General features: G+C 42.7%; 1 protein-coding gene across 1 annotated transcript; it reads left to right on the top strand.

Annotated features, from left to right (window-relative positions):
- Positions 1 to 1,625: 1,625 nt before the first annotated feature.
- zfyve16 (zinc finger, FYVE domain containing 16) lies at positions 1,626 to 19,250 on the top strand. The gene is made up of 18 exons (XM_030768306.1): positions 1,626 to 1,690; positions 2,815 to 2,926; positions 3,532 to 5,570; positions 6,396 to 6,492; positions 10,539 to 10,715; positions 11,619 to 11,758; positions 11,933 to 12,155; positions 12,698 to 12,820; positions 13,005 to 13,160; positions 13,537 to 13,761; positions 14,630 to 14,712; positions 15,818 to 15,922; positions 16,589 to 16,739; positions 16,873 to 16,953; positions 17,172 to 17,334; positions 17,718 to 17,823; positions 17,934 to 18,110; positions 18,673 to 19,250. Exons 2-18 carry the CDS (start codon positions 2,857 to 2,859, stop codon positions 18,829 to 18,831), a joined length of 4,275 nt encoding a protein of 1,424 aa, XP_030624166.1. The 5' UTR covers positions 1,626 to 1,690; positions 2,815 to 2,856; the 3' UTR covers positions 18,832 to 19,250.
- Positions 19,251 to 19,997: the final 747 nt, after the last annotated feature.

Below are 19,997 nucleotides of genomic sequence, written 5' to 3'. Positions count from 1 at the left end.
ACACACGCATGCACCCCACCCACCTCCACGCAGACACTCACTTTATTATTTATTATTATTGAACTGTATCTTCTTACTATGGGTACTTATTTTTATTATGTCTTTCATTGTATTTTTTATTTTTATTACTTGACTGAGAAATCCACACAAGAATTCCAATGCCCTTGTACACCTGTACCTGGGCAAATGGCAGATAAAGTCTTGAATCTTGAATCTTGAACTATGTATTGAAACAAACTGAAATTCCATCGGTAACAACTTTCTTGTCTCTGTCTCCCTGTCTCTGCATTGATCATTTTAACAACAGACCACTTTTCCAAGGACTTTCAGCTTTATTTTACAGTTACTTAACTAACTGAGAAATCTCATTTTAAACAAACAAACAAACAAGCAAAAAACTCTCCATGTGACAGAGCATATATAAATATGTGTGTGTGTGTGGTCATAGACAGTTATGGTCTCCTACACTTCTGGAATTCTGTTTCTTTTTGCATTTGATCTTAAATGTAAACAAAAACAATGAGAAACACGAAACATGTTATGGTATCATCAGGTTCTAGAACTTACAGAGAGTGGATGAAGTAATGGAAAATTCCACATGAAAAGGGACTTGACCTTTGAAATGACTAAATCAAAAATTACAGTGGCAGTTACAGATGTGAGTCAGGCTGAGCTGAATAATAACTGACCAGTTAATATGTCAGCTAAGAAGAAAAAGTGAGCCATTCCTGCCACACAAAAAAAGTGTGTCATGACTTGCACGTTGTTGGTATTTATGGTAACGCTGCTAAAGAGAAACGACTTGTGACCATGACCAATGTGCGAAAATGCAAAATTTGTGTGATGAGTAAAGAATAAATAAAACCGGGGGGGTAAGAAACACAAAACACAGACCCCCATGCAGTGGAAAAAAGTAATATGGTCTGATGAGGTGTCTCTTAGCTTTATTTTCTTGTGTCCAGGTGGGTTTTTGTTTGGAGAAACCTAAAAGATACTTTCAACACACAGTGCATGTTACCAGCTCCAAAACATGGCACTGGATCTGTTATGACATTAACAACCGTCTATCTCATGGGAATCACTAGGATGGTTGCTCTGCTTAGTGTAACAAGGACTTCGGAGCCAATTAGGCAACCCTGCTCTCTGGTAAAGAGTTTAATAATATATTCTTATGTTCTTAGACAATAACACTCCATACTCATTACAAACCAGATTCAATCTTATTAAAACCAGAATCATATCGAATGGCCACTCTATCACTAGAATCCTTAGGCGTAATTTTTGAGAATATGGATGATTTTCACCGCCTTCATCCCTCAAGGACCTCTTGCTCCCCTCCTTGAAAAACTTTCCAGTTTCCCTCTGGACACAGTGCATAACACGGATAACAGAGTTCCAAGGACTGAGGATGCTCCGAGGCCATAGCGTGGCCGAATTTATTAGTTTCTATATATGTATTTTTTGTTTGAATTAACAAGAACTTGACAATATACGGTATCTGCGTCTTTAAGAAATCATGACATCGCTAAATGCATATACCGGCTCACAGACAGTTAAGATGGTCGCCTGAGTGTGTGTGGGCTTTAAAACTTGAGCTGAAGAAACATTAAGTCAGATGTCAGCCGACAATTCGACGCGTCACAGTTGACCGAGAGTACGGATGATTCCTGAGAAAATGAAGTATTTTACGGTAACCAAACAGAAAGTTGTAGCTGCTATTTGTTTATGTCTGCTTGTGTCATCATATTGCTAATCAACTTGCTGCGCAGGTAGTCAGCGAGCTTGCTAATTCTTCAGCTAGCTAGTTCACCAGGTTAGCTGGCTGAGATTTGGAAATCTGTCTGAGGCATTTCGTCAGATATTCACTTAATGTAACACAGAAGATGTGGCCCTAGTAATTAGTTAATTATTGGCACGTTTGTGTAATTTGTCAGAACTATTGCTCTAAACTTTCAGGGTAAGTAATAGCTAACGGTAGCTAGTCTTCCAAAAATCAGATAGCCATTCCAGCTAGCCCATACCATAAACAAAACTGTAACCTATCTAGCTTGTTATGTTGAGGAGATTGTTGTTGACTTTTCGTAAGAGCCTTTTTAGTTAAGCAGGTCAGTTTAATAGTCACAGTATTAACAAGCCACTGCGACGTTATGAGAGCCGTTGAGTTAAAAGCTTAGATAACATGTTAGGCTCTATGTATGGAGTCGGAGACAGAAGTAGCAAATTGTTATGCTAGCTAGTTAAATATAGGATACCACAACTTAGCAACTTGGTGTTTTCTTCTGACAAATAGTAAGTAGTTAATGATAAAGTGATTTTTTTTTTCACGTCGTTCGACTGATGTGGTTTGCTTTTGCGCTGTGTCACTGCATATGGACACTTCAAGTTATCTTGAGCCAAATCTTTAGATAGAGCTAGTGTTGTCATTAGCTAGTTAATAATTTCCTTAGGAACTGACAAAGAAGGCTTAACTTGTTGATTCGCCACGGAGTTTACGTGTCCCATGACAATGGTCCGGAGATGTTTATGGATGGAATTTTTAATCTGTTCAAGATCGGGTTAGCAGGCTAAAGTCTGTTATCTTGGAACCAGTTGGTAATACCCAGCCTGTTTCCTCTTAGGGGATTTTGACCATAAATGTATGCCTGTTTAATTCATCAGCACTGTGTACTGTTTGATTTACAGATGACGAATATGTGGCTTTAAATTTGGCCTATTTATTTATTTATCTATCTATTTATTTATTTGTTTGTTTATTTATTTATTCTATCTGTTTAAGCATACTTGACTTAATCGTTGTGCCCCTTCCCCCCTCAGATGCAGGAGGGGTGAGTGACGCATATTGTACCCCTCCCCAGGATGGACAGTTACTTTAAGGCAGCAGTGTGTGACTTGGACAAGCTTTTGGATGACTTTGAACTGAGTTCAGGTTAGAAAGTTACCTTATCCTCATATCGACGTCTGTGCATATTAGCAGGGAAAATAACAAACATTTCACAGAAACAGTAAACACTTCTGTGTGCATTCTCATAGAAATCATTTTCATTTAATAAAACGTGTATTAAAGTTAAAATAACATGAGAATTAAATGCTGTGAGAGAAAAAAATTATGAATTACGCTTAGGGGATAGAGTTTCTGAGATGTTAAATTATATTTTTTATTGTAAATTTACAGACTGTAAAGTATAAATAGTCTCATTGTATAATACTGCCTGAAATTTTGGAATCTGAAAGGATTGCCTTAGAAGATGGGAGTCTTTTGGGCATTGCTTGACTCCTTGCTTTGTCAAAAATTACAAATGATATCTGTACTGGTTCATATTTGGAAAAAAAATGAGGGCACTTTGTTTCCTTCAAAGTACAGGAAACAAGATTGTATCTCATTTCAAACGTTGGAGTACTTTTGTAATCATAACTCACTCTTGAGTAATTGTTCAGCCAGGTTCAACGGGGAGATATTATGTGCTTTGTGTGTACATTGTTATAGTGCAGTGTTTGAAAGACTGTAAGCCATGTTTTTCATTCTCTCTCCAGAGGACCTTGACTACAGACCTGCTGTACAGACTTGTCCTGCTGGCTCAGAACCTTTTCATCACTCTGGGAACTGTTTACAGCCTCAGTGCTTCACCGCAGAGTCACCCCCAGGTCCTGATCTCAAAGCCCTCCACTGTTTCCCTAGTGCACCAAGCAACAGCCAAAACCAAAGAGAGCATGGCTTGAACCAGACGCCTTTAACCGGCGTCGACCTCCTGTCCTCTGTCGATGGGAGAGCCTCCGAAAGCCTCACGCCCCCGTGTCCTGACAGGGCTTTGAAGCCGGTGTGTGACCTGGTGAACGACACTGGGTCTGCCATTCTACAATGTGCAAACAGCCACGATGCCTTCAAAGAGCTGGAGGATGCTGAGAAACGCCTGGATGAAGAGCTGTTGGTGGACTTTGATAGTCCTGTTGTTGTACAGGATAACGTGTTCCAAACAACACGTGACGACCATCTCAGTGGAGCGGGGTCTCTTAGCTTGCTGGATGTCATATTGCCTGCTGCAGTGGTCAGCGACCCTCAGGACTTTTCACAATGTAGCTCAAAACCAATGGACGAACATGACGCGGAGGAGCTCCAAAGTAACAGTTGTATGGAGGGTTCAGCTAGCCCTACGGATGAGGCCACAGTTGTGTGTTCTGTGGATGGTGCAAGATCCGTTAGCCCCAGTTCAGACGGAAGTAAAGAATATCGGACTGAAGAAATCGCCTCTAGCAGCGATGTTGGTGCTATTTCGAGTACACCTGACCTGAAAGAAGTACAAGACTCTAGTGAAAACTTGTGTGCAGAGGAACCAGAGTGTTTATCTGCGAGTCCATCCGCAGAAAAGGCCCCGTCCTTGTCCTGCATCCCAATGGCTGTGTCCATGTGCGGATCCCTCGTGACGTCTTCAGACACTCAGGAAACGGTAATCCATGAAAATACAGGTAAAACGGAAGCCTCTTGTGCTGAATCTAAGGAAAAACCATCCAATCAGGAGCCTTCAGAGAGTTTGTCGTCCGGTGAAGTCGCGTGCCCTGACACACTAGTCAGACAGGATTCCTCACGTGAGGATGACTCTGAAGCTTTGCAATTGCCAGTAAAACCAGAGGAGCAGTCACACGACTTGTCTGATTCATCTGATCGTATTTTGAAAGACTCATTGCCTCCAGCTGAGGAAACTGTTTATAGTAGCTTTGCAGAGGATAGTCATTCCCCAGCTTTTGACGGAATCTCTGATTACTCTGAGTTTAAGTACGAGAGCGAATATCTCTCAACAGGTGAAGATGTGGCAATGGTTACTGATGAAGAACTGGATGCCTATTTGAGCCAGGTTGGGGCATTCCATTCTGAGGTGCCATCAGAGAAAGTGGTTGGTGATAATTTTTCAGAGCTAAATGGAGATTTAGAAAGTGAAGGCATCTTGGATGGGCTCCGTAACAACAAAGTGAAAGATAACTCTTTGTCAGAGGACGACCACTCATTCGGGTTTGCGGAGGAGAACGAACATGGAGACGCACCCTTCTCATCTCAGGACGTTGCCCCGTCAACAACAGAAGATGCGCAGACGGACATCTCAAACCCTGAAGAAAGTCAGTCAACCTGCAATGCGAATCAGCAGCTGTATTTTGGAGGGGCAAGGCCTAAGCAAACGTCCAATCAAACTGCAAGATCACCACCAGCAGTGGAGTGCCAAAGAGGAAGTGCGATAGAGGAGGGAATGTCTAGTCCAGTAGATAATTTGGAAAACGACACTCAGAACTCTCTCACTTCCCCAACAGTGGGACAAACGGGTGATTTTGAGAGATCTGGTTCTGGTTTTCCCCCTCAGTATGAATGTGAATATAGACAAATGCCTGATGAACTTTCCGAACCACCTCCTTATCCTGGAGAAAAACCGAGAGAAGGTTCTGATGAACTTTCCGGAATGGAGGGAAGCACTCTTGGTTCCAGGCAGCCAGCGTGGGTCCCTGATTCTGAAGCCCCTAACTGCATGAAGTGTGGGCAGAAGTTCACATTTACAAAGAGGAGGCACCACTGTCGAGCCTGTGGAAAAGTAAGTCATTCCTTGTTTTTTTTTTGTTGTTCTCGTTTGGGTTACAATATTGTTGCCAAAGCAGTGGTGAAATACAGTTTATTCCCAATGTTCACACGTAATGTCTCCCAATTCACTGGCTGACCAAAATGTCTTTGAGTCAAATAGATTTTAAACTTCCCTCTTCCGCTGAATTGTCATTTAATGCCAAACAGCGTTCACGTATTACATATATTAAAATATAGTTCAGTGCTTCCATTCTTTATGTTATTGAGTTTTTTCTCATTCATTTTAAGGGTATGGGGATAATCCAGATTATGCACAATATGTTATATGGTGCGTGTATTAAATTTTCCCAACCATAAAACTTTTTTTTTTCCTTAGCATGTGGCCTCTGTGACCTTGTGGAGGCTGGCTTTAGATGGTTAAAACCTGTATTATGTATTATTTTTATTGTTATTATTATTATTATTATTATTATTATTATTATTATTATTATTATTGAAAGCCCGATGTACAAAGGCCAGGGGCAACAATAAGCTGTTTGCTCATAGGCTGTTACACTCCCATGTGTCTTTAAGGCCCAGAGTGGTTCCATCAGTGACCCTTGCTGTTTAAAAGAGTTCTCCAAGCATGCTGCAGGCCACTGTCTAACCAAGGGAAAAGGCGTTTTAGTAGTGCAGACACTGTTGGAAAAAGAAAAAATAAAGACAGATCAAATAATTTTACCTAAGGAAACAAAGGCAGAGACAGAGGAGCCAGAAGACCTGGGCGTGTAGCATATTTTTATGGACGTGAAAGATTTTTTAGGAATATTTTCTATAAACCTTTGTGTCTCTCTTTCAGGTGTACTGTGCCACCTGTTGTAACAGGAAATGCAGACTAAAATATCTTGAACGAGAGGCCAGAGTGTGCGTTGTCTGTCACGACACTATACAGAAAGGTAAGTGTGGTTTTAACTGTGTTGCTGCATTTGATTTCCACCTCAATGGGTGGACTTTGAGATTGAAGCTTCGATGACAGTTCCTGTATTTGATGATTGGTGTGATTTTGTCATCTGTAATGAGTTCAGTTCTGTAGCTGCAGTCTTGTTTGTATGGTTTACATTTACTGAGGCAGCAGTCTACCAAACGGACAGATCGGTCTGATGTGTCTCACGCGTCTGGTCTTCCATCTGTCATCTCAGACTGATTTGAAGCACGTTGCTGACAAACACAACCCCATGAATAAAATGCTGTTTGTTGAAAAATGTATGCCCTCGAGAGACTTTAAAGATCTGGGGTTTTTATTTATTAACATCGCAGTCCTTACTGGTGTGGAAGTTGGCTACGTATTTTGTTTTGCACCCCTCTGCTCTCCTCTCTAAGTTTCTCCCTTGATCGCTTCACACGGCCGCTGCGGTTTCATCAGGGGTGAATGCTAAGTTAGCGTCTGAAGTAGCACCAAGGAAGATGCAATTATGACATGGTGTGGCATTTGTAACAAGCTCAGACAAAACCATCTTTTGATAAAAGTTAGTTTTTAACTGTCGTTGATGTGTCAGCCTGGCAGTTTAACATAAAATGTAATAGCTGGACTTTATTCTATTCTATTTCATTGTATTTTACAACATTGTACTCTGTTGTCTTATTCTATTGTTGTGTTTGATTGTACTGGACAATACTGTTGTGGCACTTGAATTTCCATTGGGATTAAGTGTTCATATTCGTAATCGTACTCGTATATTCTGAAAAAGGACAGGCTTAAATGAACTATAGAGATGAAACTCCAGTCCATGTTGTTGAGCTGGGTTGTGGAGATGAACAGAGGCAGACTACTAGGGGTGCTACCTAAGAGTGGGGCTTTCCGCCTATGACAATGCATGTCCCTGTTTTAATTTTGCTCTTACGGTACGTCCTTTTGCATGGTTTTACCGGGAAAAGACGTGATGTTTCAGAATGATGATTTTGAGTCACTGACATTTTGAGGTCCCGTTTCTCCCTTTTTGGTGGAGTATAGAAAATGTGTCAGCTAAGCATGTGTTAGTCATGACATATGACAGAAGTCCCCCCTGATCACACACAGAGATGTTCTGCTGGAGTCTTTGACCTCTAAGAGAGATGGAGGATAGCTGTAGGAGACTTACGGCAGCGCCATCCGAGCAAAGCGGGGCCACTGGGACGGGGCCTGACCCAGTACAGCGTGCCTCTCACCGCATTGTGTCAGACAAAGGGAAAAAAAAAAAAAGAAATCGCAGCGCCTTAACTGTGCAAAAGTTTAACGGTTATGAAAGTGAATGATCCTGTGCGCCGGACCTTGAGATTTGGATTTTTTTTAACTGCATTAGAACGTAAGAATGTGTTTTAGAGCACAAGTGTTTTCTCTCTTGTTGTAGTGTTTTAACATGATAACGTGCTGGTAGGAAGTGTTGTAAACTGTGTCACTTTATCGTTTGAGTTAAGAGAAGTGCAGAACTAACCACGTTAGGACTCATCCCTAGACTTGATGTTTCTAATGTTAAATATTCACAATCATGGTATTGCTCAGAGAAGTGTCACATGTTCTATAATGTTAAAATAGTAAAGGTGAATGTTTTTCCAGAAGGCAGACTGGTTTGAGGTGTATGTTACTTTGACTGTTTACGAGTGCAGTTGTTACCTGTGACTAGCAGCGGTGGTGGTGGTTGTTGTTGTGAAAACCTGGAGCAGCAGAGATGGCCTGACGTTGTATTGTGAAAGAGCACGTTTTGGAAATGCCGAACGTTAATTGCACTTTTGTTCGTTTAAGGCTTAAATAACGGAAACAAACCCGGTTCAGGTCGACATCATCATCATCATCATCATCATCATCCTCCTCAGAGGAAATGGGACAGTTGCTCTCTGTAGTATGTGAAGTTGGGGTTTTTTTTTTTTTTTGCTCATAAATACAGGGACATATGCCTTTGGAAATGCAGTGTTTTCATTCGCCAGCCAGCTCCCTGCGGCCCTGCGGGCATGCTGGCTGAGGGACGGCCTCTGATCGTAGGGTGGAGCCAGGGCTTTGGCGCGTGTCCTTGACTACGTGAGGTTTCGGGAGCCACCTGGTGCAGTGCATGCGACGCTTTGAAACTCTCGCTCCGCGTCTCGCTCAGGGGAAAACGGACACAGCTCGGGCGTGTGCTCTCCTCAGCACCTGCTAATCACAGGAGAAAGAGAGGAGCCATGTGTCGGGATTTTCCGGTCCGGTCCGGTTCTGCTCTGTTCTGGGCAGACGTTCAGACTCGGGCTCGTCCATCTTAGCCGGAGCGTGAGGGAGAACTCGTGTGCTTTTTGTTGTTGTTGTTGTTTTTTGTTGTTGTTGTTGTTGTTGTTGAGGACAGAGTCAGAGTGTGTAGGCTCCTAGGCAGGTTGTCACATGTGACAATATGACTGCATGCTGTTCCATGTCCGCGATGTAATCGCTTTAGTAAAGAGAGGCATCCTGTCCTCTCTGTCATCAGAACGGGTATGACTTACTCTGCTGTTCATCACACACACACACACACACACACACACACACACACATGCGTGCACACTCACAGAACTCACTCTACCTGGGATGCTGCATCTAACACAGCTAATCTGGACTGAGCTAAAAGTTGTTTTGGACTGGAGTTAAAGTAGACAGAGGTAAGGATCGTCTAACTTGGAATTCAAAGCTGTATTGCGTCTCTTTTGCAGGCTGTCGGATAATTCTCTGTGGATATGAGACAGACTTTGAGTTATTGTTGTCAGTGAGTCTGAAACATTAGACGCGGTTAGTCCTGTGAATATGTTCTGTTTGGCATAGCTTACATCCTTGTTTATTAAACACAGTCAGATCCGAAACGAGGCCAAGAGCTCCTGAAACGCGGTTTCAGGGTTTCAGGCAGGATCACATCACGACAGAAATCCGAAGTCTCGGACAGGAATGCTCCTACCTTTTCTCCTTTTGGACAGTTGTGACTTTGGACTCCGTGTTTGTCCAGCTAACTGAGAAATCCTGTTTTGTCCTATTCCCCACTGGTCTCCTGGCTGTGTTTTTTTTTTTTAATCGGGTGTTATTTTGGTGACCTTCACTGTTATGTATCCTGTACTGTATCCTCTGTGGGGGTTTTTTTAGTGTGTAATATGCATCTACGTGATTGTGTGTGTATGTGTGTGTGTTTTTTTTTCTTTTTGTTTTTTTTTTCCTCCCCCGTGTTGCTGCTGGTGCCAGTATAATCTAGTCGATGGATCTCTGTGATGCTTAATCAATGTAATGCATGGCCAGTCTTAGTCAGCACTTTTTGTGAGGGACAGCAGCTATAAGTGCTCGAACTGCTATTGGCTGCCCTGTGTGAAAGCAACTTTTACTGTGTCTAATTCACATCCAGTGCCATGGCTGCAAGTTTTTGCTGACCTTCTGCTGTCTGTACTTAATTAGCTGTTTACAGACATCGTTTTTTTTATATATTTAATTTTAATTTTAATGTGCTTACACGTGCAAACTAAGCGACTTGGTAGTTGAAATTTTTATTGCCGGCCACATTGAGTGTCGCCCACATTAATCTGTTTATCCTGATCATATTACCAGTAGTTCAGTGTCATAGTTGATCTTGATCTCTGTGCCAAGTATATCCACATTAAAATACAGTCGTGAATATAGCAACTGGTTAGTCACTGAATGTTTTTTTTTCCACCTCTAAGCGTTTCTCGACTGTGTACACAATTCTGTGTGCGTTTTGTGCTATATACTCTCTGTCCTGTTATTGTGACGTTATCTTGATTTGTTAAAGTGCAGCAACATTTTGCTTAAGCGACTGAACAACAGTGTGTTCATACAGTATCTTGAGTCAGACCCCAATAAGATCTTGTCACACAGATTTATAATCCTGTCTCCTATTAAATTCTTTGGCTGTGACTCTGAATGGAATGCGACTTAAAACGTGAAAGAGATATGCATATGCAATATGCAAAAATGTTTTTTTTTTTTTTTTTTCTGTTTTCTTTTTTGTTTTTTCCATTGTTCTAGCTCAAGCCCATGAGAGGATGATGAGCCCGACGGGGCCCAGTCCAAACCCGAACATCCCGTCAGAGTACTGCTCCACCATCCCTCCCATGCAACAGGCCCGTGCCTCTGGCACCCTCAACTCACCTCCGCCCACTGTCATGGTTCCCGTGTCTGTGCTCAAACACCCCGGCAACGACGGTACGCCTCGCACCACCATCGTCATTCTGCTCACACACAGGGCGGTGGTGGGGGGGAGGGGACGCCCTAATTAGGTCACGACGCTTCCTGAAACCCAATTTACAATCATCTCTCTGCTCCCTCTGTAGGATTTTATAGTTGTCTGGATAACCTCGGGGACGTGGTTGTCTAACCTTAACCAGTTTAGCAAAAGTATCGTTTTCCTCCTGATTTTAAGGTAGAACTTCATTTGTGGTACACCGTTACGACAGTGCTACGTGCTCCACTGTGCTTTACATGCATAAGAGAGTGGTAGTAGAGAGCGGTCCTCGTTAAGCCGTGAAAAAGTTCCGGTCCGAGTCGGAGAGCGCCGTGAAGTTCTTAATCTGAGATTTGTCTTGTAGACCTAAGGGTGCTGACTTGTTGCCAAACTCATCCTGGTGTTCCTCAGGGATTATAACGTAGAGGTCGATCTAAATCCTTCTGTGGGCTTTATTGGAAATCGCTGGAAGCTGAGGAACTGTGAGGGGATAGATTGTATCTCCAAATGACACGGCATAGATATAGCCAGTGTCCTGGATGGACCCCGTGGGCAATAAGCGTGTGCGAAAAGGAAGAGTCACCTGTAAAGACCAAGAAACGTCTATCAAAGATAAGATCTAAACCAGGCTTAGAGGAGTAGCTGTGATGCCCTGTCCTGCTAGAACAGATATAACTTGTATTAACAGCTCATGTTGGCAAACTCCCAGACTGGTGCTATCTTTGGAACATTTCCCACAGTGAGCTGGGCATAGATTCTCTCCACTGAGTTACACCGTAAAATTTCGTTCCTTCTCTCTCTCTCTCTCTCTCTCTCTCTCTCTTTTTGTTTTTTCTCCATTGCCTGTTTCCGCCATATCGTTCAACATTTTGTTTGGATCGCAGGTTTTCCTCGAGAGCAGAAACACGTGTGGTTTGCGGACGGCATTTTGCCCAACGGGGAGGTGGCAGACACCACCAAACTGTCCATGAGGGGCAGGAGATCCTCTCAGGAATCCAGCCCCGTCACACCCGATCCCCCAGTGGTGAGAATCTGCTTCTTTTTTTTTTTTTTTTTCTTCTCTTCCATTGAAATAGTTTTCGATCGGTCCGATTCGTCGGAGGCGGCATGAACGTTAATGGAGATGCTGTTAAGAGACTACTGTCACTCATCTTCCCATTTGTTGGTTCATTCCGTCCTCTCAACCAATAATCCAAAGGGTGGCGACAAAGACCATGTCGGTTTCGAGGACTCGGTGGGTGAGGCCTTGACCAACCCCGAGAGCCCGGCGGAGGCCGGCCGACCCCCCGTCAGCGGGCCGTGGGACTACGCCCTGCTGTGCGGGGTGGCCGGCTGCGTGCAGGGTGGGGCGAATCTTGTGCCCGAGGATGATGAGGGTTTGCCTCCGCTTCTCATTATCACGGGAGAGGATGATGGAGGAGGTGAGAGCCCTAAAACACAGTCAGACGGATGACAAACACAGTCAGACGGATGACAAACAGACTCGTGTTTTATTCACATCAGTGGGTTAAATGTGATTGCATGTTTCACGCTCTTAAAGAACAGTCTAACCTGTAGTCATGGGACCAGCTAGACAGAATGTTTTTGCTGCTTAAGCTAGGTGTGCTGGTGCCAGGCAGTGACCAAAAATGGGATGTTGTGTGTTCTGTGGACTAGAGTAGAGAACAAAATGCCTTACAATGTTCTCCTGTACAGTTCAGTTACAAGATATGCCACACAAACACAAACTGAAGGAGTTGAAGTTTATACATGTTGAATAATAATAATAATATAATAATATAAGTTTATTTAGAGCCCAGTATCTCTATTTATAGTCTGAATGGGCTTTACATGACTATAACAAAGTCAAATCAAAATTATATTATCCATAAGTTTGAGAAAATACTGTAGATAATTAGTAGACAGTTCTTAATTAACCCTAAGTGCAAGCCGTGCGTGACTCTTGCTGTTCTCCTTATTTTAGATTTATTACTGGAGGAGCGTCCTGCTGCCTGCCAGATTCTCCTGCTTCTTGAGGAGGGAGGTCCACGGCCTTTGACCTTTGTCCTCAACGCCAACCTGTTGGTCAACGTCAAGCTCGTCAATTGTATGTATCACAGATATGTTAATATATATATAAGCATCTTGAATATCTGTGACTTGTGTCTTCTGGTGGTTCTGACCAGGTCTAATTCGCCTGTCTGTTTTGTGTGTGTGTGTGTGTGTGTGTGTGTGTGTGTGTGTGTGTGTGTGTGTGTGTGTGTGTGTGTGTGTGTGTGTGTGTGTGTTAGATAATGGAAAGAAATGCTGGTGCTTCAGCTCCGTTGGCCTTCAGGGCGTGGGCCAAAGGGAACTGGTCTTTGTCATAGAGTGTCTTCCCGAGGAGAACAGTTTGCCCAGAGACATGTTTGATCTCTATGTCACCATCTATCAGGACGCACAGAGAGGTAATGAGGAGCCCCTACTAACATCTGATTGGACAAAAAAAACAAAACAAAACAAAACAAAAAACTGTGTGGCAACAGATAAGAGCTGGGTTTCTGCAGGGTGTTCTACTGTGAGAACACAATCACATTGTTCACACAGACTGTTGGTCTGCATCTCTAAACAGTTACAATCATCTGCTCTCTTTGAACTAGAATTAATCACAATTAAGATCACCATTTTTGGTTAAACAGGAACCCAGGCTGGATTTAACCCAGTCTTAACTAGAGACTGTGCTGTCAGCCAGATATGTGTTGTTTGTGAGACCATTTTTGACGGTTGGTGTCCTACAGAGAGAAGAATCACTTTTGTTTTTCTCTTTTTTTTCCCCCCTGACAGGAAAATTCATCGAGGACCTCGGCAACCTGACATTTACTGACAGTTTTCTGGGCAGTAAAGACCATGCAGGGTTCCTCTTTTTCTCACCCACCTTTCAGCCCTTAGAGGGCCTGTCTTTGCCCCCGGGGGCCTTTTTATATGGGGTTCTCATTCAGAAGCTGGAGGTGCCTTGGGCCAAAGTGTTTCCCCTGCGTCTGCTTCTCAGGCTGGGAACAGAATACAACAGTGAGCCTCTCCTGCTATACACGTTACAATAAATGTTTGAAGCATCTTCTTTGCAACAAGCGTGAATGACACTCAGTACACAAACAATCGAACGGAAAACAGCGCATGTGTTAGTGGACTGAAAGAGCGCATTTCTGTCAGAAATCAGAGGTGAAAATTAAGATGAAACATAAACATAACATAGAAATTGAAAGGGATGAAAGAAAAGATAAATGAGAAGAGACATTATGATTTAAAAGTAATGGAATAGTTGCATTAACTATGGGAATGGTGTCCAGTGAAAGAGAAGCTAGAGTAGCGAAGCGAGGCAGAGAATTTGGTGGCTGTCCCAAGCTACACAGAGATGTGTAGCCACGTGCCTCATGAATTACCACAGAAGTTGTTTCTCACGTGTGTTTAGGCCCCTGGGAATATGTGAAGTGAGGAGGGAGAGAAGTTGTCTCAATTGTTTTCCCTTTTTTTTTGGGTGGTGGTGGTGGGGGGGGGGGGTTGGTGTTTACTTATTTAAGGTTATATTTTTCTGACATCATCCACATCTACAGAAGTTCTGTCATATGAGGGTAAACTTCACGTATACACAAGTCGAACCAAGTTCAGACATTACTAAAGTATGACCCTGCTTCCAAAACAATCTGCGTATTAATCTTTCAAACGCGGCACGAGGGTTTGAAACAAGACTGAGTTTTTCTCGTGCAGTTCCACCATTGTCTTGCGGTCTTCAAAACCATCATATGTGCGTTGATTGAAACGAGGTGCTGGAATTCCTCTAGTTATTTAAGATTACTTTACTGTAGAGTCTTATTATCAAAAGAAGCACAGAATGTGTTGTGGTCTTGACTGATCCCCGTCTCTGATTTGTTATGAACAGTGTATCCAAGCGCGCTGGTGAGCGTCCGCTACCGAGAGGCTGTGTACAAAGAGACGGGACACACCATCATGAACCTGTTAGCAGTAAGTGTCCAACTTTTAAACGTAACTATCCAAGAGTTTCAAACATATACCACAGCTTCCTATGAGGCTCAGTGTTAAGTGGGTATGAATGTGAAAATTTTTGAACAATTTTGTCTGACTCCTCTGCACACCTGAAATCAGGCCCATTGTTGGGGGTTTAGCAGTGCAGTCCAAGAAAAAAAAAATCATTCTCTAGATAGCTTGAGACATTTGTTTGTTGTCGTAAGATTGTAAGTAGTAAGATTATTTAATGCGATTAGCATATTTAGCGAGACTCTATTAACATTCTACTTAACCTGTCATCAACGTACCATTCGAAGTGAAGAAAAATATTCTCTTCACATTAAAAAAAACCTCTTTGCTGAGAAAGTAAAGTGTTGTGTCAGGGCAGTTTAATATAAACCATTCCGTAAACTCCACAGTGCTGGAGTTTTTTACTTAAATGATGCTTCTTTCTGATTGGCATTTGTAATCTTCTGCTTCGGCTGCTCTGAGTTGAACTGGGGACGGCACAGGAAAGGGATTGTGGCGTCCTGGAGATTCTTGGTCCCGTAAAAGCTACGCTGGATCTCTGCCAAACTCACTCTTCCCTGTTTGAGTCTTTCATAACATCCTTGGTCTATATTTAGCTAGAAAACTATGTAGGTGTCTTAGAGGGATTCTGGGCATGAGTGTGTTGTAGTGTGAACAGAGGACCATAAAAAAGACAAAAACAGAATCATGTTTTAAGGTTTGACTAGGTGGCTTTTTTTTGTGACAGAGTATTTTGTTCTTATTTTTGATCAAGCATGACAACTGGAATCCCATTGTATGGCTTTAAACTCCTCCAACGCTTGCAATATTTTTATTCTCCAACAGGCCTCCTGTTGTTCGTCTACTCTAAATGCTGTCATATGAAATAAACCTTGTTATTCCACTGCCAGATGTTAAATATCATATCCATTCTCTCTGAAACTGGTTTAGAATGCCCCAGTTTCCACTGTCACCAGCATCATTATCACTGCTGCCATCGTGGTGTGAAGAAACAACTGAGACAGCTATGACTGCCATGTGACAAAACAGCCTTTGATTGGATTTATTTTTAAAAAATTTTTTTTAATTGTAGGACCTGAGAAATTACCAGTACACTTTGCCTGTGGTAGAAGGTCTACGAATTCACATGGAAGTGGGCAACAGCTACATCGACATTCCGAAATCCAAGTTCAGTGAGGTGAGAGATGTTTGGATCTCACTGGCTCTTGGACGCTTTACTGGGGTGCAGATCCAGGGTTTAGATGTCAAAAACATCAGGATGTGTGGACAACCTGGGCTCATCCCTCACCAAACTTTATACGGACGTGAAAACCACAAACTTAGTGCAACATGATTTACTAAAACGGTTTGCGACATTTGGGAATCCCAAATCTATCCAGACATTTAAAGTTTCGTGATGCATAAATTGTCTTTTGGTGGTTCTCACGGTGTCGTAGGAAATGTCTTTGGGACTTCTTCTCTTATTAACATATAAAATTTTACGTGGGCTTGTGCCTTCCTACCTGTCTGACTTAATTACACCCTATAACCCACCTCGCACCCTGCGCTCTCAAGATTCTGGACTATTAGTCATTCCAAGCATTAAAAAGAAGTCCGCTGGCAACCGAGCCTTTTCCTACCGCTCTCCCTTCCTCTGGAATGGTTTACCGAAAGAAGTTAGGGAGACAAACTCTCTCCGTACCTTTAAAACCAGACTAAAGACTTATCTATTTTCTTGAACTTATGCATAATATAATTTTGATTTGACTGTGTTATAGACATGTAAAGCCCTTTGAGACTATAAATAGTGATATTGGCCTCTAAATAAACTTATTTTTATTATTATTATTACTTCTTGCCCTAGATGCTGAAAGTGGTGAATGCCTCAAACGAGCATGTGATAAGTGTTGGAGCTTGTTTCAGCACCCAGGCAGACTCTCACTTAGTCTGCTTTCAGAACAAGGAAGGGAACTACCAGACGCAAGCCAACAGCGTCCAGGGAAAGACCAGGAAAGGTTGGGGTTTTTTTTTTTCGTTACGATTTAACTGAACGTTTACTCAGCAAGACCTAAAAATTCCGCCTTTGAAAGGAAGCACGTTGTTGAGCTCTGCATATCCAGTCTCACGCGGCTGTTCTCTGTGTGACAGTTACCGGGGCCAGTTTTGTGGTTTTTAATGGAGCCCTCAAAGCCTCGTCGGGGTTTATTGCCAAATCCAGCATTGTTGAAGGTAATTCACTCCCTTTTTTTCTACAGACTTGACCAATGCTAACTGAAGCCAGCTGGATAGTTGTTGTTTTTTTTTCCCCTCAAACTTTCTCTTTCTCTTTACCAGTGCCTGCTGATGTCAGCTGAGCAGATTCTGTTTTGCTTAATATTAGAGTCTTATACGATGTGTTTAGTCATCTTTTTTTTTTTTTTTTCCCCCCTCGGTTTGAAAACCTGAAGATGGCCTCATGGTTCAGATCCCGCCGGACACGATGGAATCCCTGCGACAGGCTCTGCGTGATCAGGCCGACTTCCAGATTCCCTGCGGGAAGGCCGACTCCAGCGAGGCCCGGGAAAACGTCACCGTGCGCTGGGTCGACTGGACAGTTCCAGTAAACGCTGGGTATTGAAAGTGTTATTGCAACTTATAATTACTGAATATGCAACAGGGGAAATTCCTTGAGTTTCAGTATCAGTAAATAATAATAATATTTGTCAAATGCCAGTGTACACTGTAGAGTGTAGCCAACTCAAGCGACTATTTGTGTTCTGATTCTTTCACCCCCTTAAATTTGTGCGATTCTTTCCCCGTCTTACCAAGGTCTGAGCCCTTAGAATAGCCCTAAAGCCAGCGTGAATAAAAATCAATTTAAGCTACACAAAGGAAGTGTTTGGTTTGGGCTTGTCTGCTCTCCTGACATTCCTTCCCGTGGCACCTCATGTCATTGTGTGTGTGTGTGTGTGTGTGTGTGTGTGTTTTTGTTTGTGTTCTTCTTATCTTTGCAGCATGACTAGCCCCATAGATGGAAAGTCTCTGGAGGGGGTGTCCAGTGTCAAAGTCCAGCAGGAGTCTGAGTTTGAGTGTGACGGAAGGACCATCAGGTGCACTGAGGTGTGTACACGCAGCGGGACCAGAACCCATCGATGCGCCGAAGTGTGACCTGAAGTCAGAGGTTTCCATACGACTCTCATTCCGGTTCTTTCTCTCTTTTATCTCTCCAGGTGTTTTACCTCTTGAAAAGTCCAGACTGCTCCCTGCCTGCCATCCTGCCCTCCTGTAGTCAGTTCCAGAGGGAAATAGGCACAGCAGGATGTGCAGCACTCTGCCCTCACCTCTCCGTCTTAACCAGGAGTGGAATCAACTCCCTCGGCCTACGGGTGTCCACGGACACTGACATGGTACTGACATTAGTCTGTTTGTTTAATGATTGATTCATTGATTTAAAACAGAGCGCGGCTTCGCAAATTAACCGTCAAGTGTCGTAGAAAACATAAAGTTGAATGAGGGGAATATGAATGCATTTTGTAGTTTGGTTTTTCTGAGGCTCCTTGCGGTATGTCCGAGGCAAAGACACAGCCTGCATTTGGGATTCGGGGGTTTGGATTCCGACCAGATCACAGTTTCTAGGTGAAAGAGATGAACTGCGTGTCATTAGGCTGTGACAGTACCCATTTGGTTTCTTATAGACTCGCAGGTTACATTTTAGCACATTGAGCCATCCTTAAAGGCCACTACGTCATTTGGCAACACTTTGTCGAAATAATTTGATCAGCTAGCTTCACAAAGCTTGACACAGCAATTACTCAAGTTGAAGGAGCACAGCCTGGTGCATGAGGGAGACTTAAAAACAACAACGAAAACAGTGATTTGCTTTCCCACGTTTTTTTTTTTATGTCAGTGTTTTATCAGTATGTTTGTGTGTATGTGTTTTTTTCTTTGTTGTTGTTGTGTGTGAACTAGGTGGAGTACCAGGCAGGTTGTGGAGGAAAGCTCCTCCCACAGAAGTACATGAACGAGCTGGACGGAGCTCTCATCCCAGTCATTCACGGAGGGAGCTCCGCCGTCCCCCACCAAGCCATGGACATGGAGTTCATCTTCTACATCACCCAGATCATGTGAGATTTGATCTGCTCACCTTTAGCCTCGCTCACGCGTCAACCTACACAGGGACAGTCCGCCCTGGCCCTCAGAGTGAGTGACGGACTGCTGAAGAGACACAAGGCCTGTGTCACAGGGCTGCGTCCCCTTAACGTGACATCTCTCGACAGAGAGAGAGAGAGAGAGCGAGAGAGAGACGTTAGCTGCGCGAGATGCACGTGATGGGAGTGTGAAATGCAGCCCATGCCGTTTGGCTCTAGTACACACCAGAGTCTTGTGTTGAAGGCTCTCGAAAGTCATTCGGAACCTTTCTGGCCGATGTAGAGAACATTTACGGAAAAAAACAAAGCCCCATAAATGTTGTATGGACTTGTTACTTCACCTTTGGATGTATTTGCTGCATCTGTTAATTTAAATGCAGCGTACTGAATGTTAGCGAATAGTGAATGATTTTCATTTTAATTACACTGATACTGAATGGAAAGAAGAGTAATATTCAAGTATGTTGCTTGATTTGGTGCTGCATATTAACCGTAAGCAGTACTCAAGTTATTTTTGAGTTTGGTCTATATTTTTTTTCATTCATTCTGAGCAGTGATCCTTAATTAGCTTTATAATGTTAATGAGTGATTGCCATTTGAAGTAGCTTCATGTTGGTTCATAACTCCAGACAAAGAAGTGATGTTCTTACTGTACTTTTTAAAGTACAAGGTATTATCATATATTTTTTTATGAAGTTTCCTGGCAGTCAGGCCATACCTCTTTCTTTGTTTAAAATTTGTAGATGAAATCATCTACTGATTCTATTAAGCTGTTCTTGAGCTTAAGAGAGAGAGGGAGGAAAAAAACCTATTTTTGGAAAGATTCCGTATATTAAATTGATATTTTTGATAGGACGTTTAAATTACTTTTGCAAACAATGCAAAGCAAAAGAGCTGATTTTAAGTGCAGGCTGTAATGAGGTTTTAGTCAACTTCACAAACCTTGTCAGTTCATCTTGATAAAGTAGTTGATTTATTTATATGTTGTTAATGAGTGCAAAGTGTCAAATGCTGAAAACACTATTGATTGCTTACTTAACCTATTCTAAATTTTCTCTTTTGTTTTGCTGTCCCCTGCTATGTTTTTATTCTAGGTTTTGGTTGGGGGGGGTTGTTTGTTTGTTTGTTTGTTTGTTTGTTTTTTGG

This window comes from Chanos chanos, chromosome 3 (assembly GCF_902362185.1).
Source record: "Chanos chanos chromosome 3, fChaCha1.1, whole genome shotgun sequence".
In the NCBI taxonomy this organism is placed as follows: Eukaryota; Metazoa; Chordata; class Actinopteri; order Gonorynchiformes; family Chanidae; genus Chanos; species Chanos chanos.
The sequence above is the reverse complement of the archived record's forward strand: the minus strand, read 5'-3'. Positions and strand labels throughout refer to the sequence as shown.

Excerpts from the sequence above, each read along its gene's own strand:
- zfyve16 (XM_030768306.1), top strand. The coding sequence starts at position 2,857 with ATGGACAGTTACTTTAAGGCAGCAGTGTGTGACTTGGACAAGCTTTTG. Across the intron at positions 13,161-13,536 it reads CTATCAGGACGCACAGAGAG|GAAAATTCATCGAGGACCTC; the intron begins GTAATGAGGAGC and ends CCCCCCTGACAG. Across the intron at positions 17,335-17,717 it reads ACAGTTCCAGTAAACGCTGG|CATGACTAGCCCCATAGATG; the intron begins GTATTGAAAGTG and ends TTATCTTTGCAG.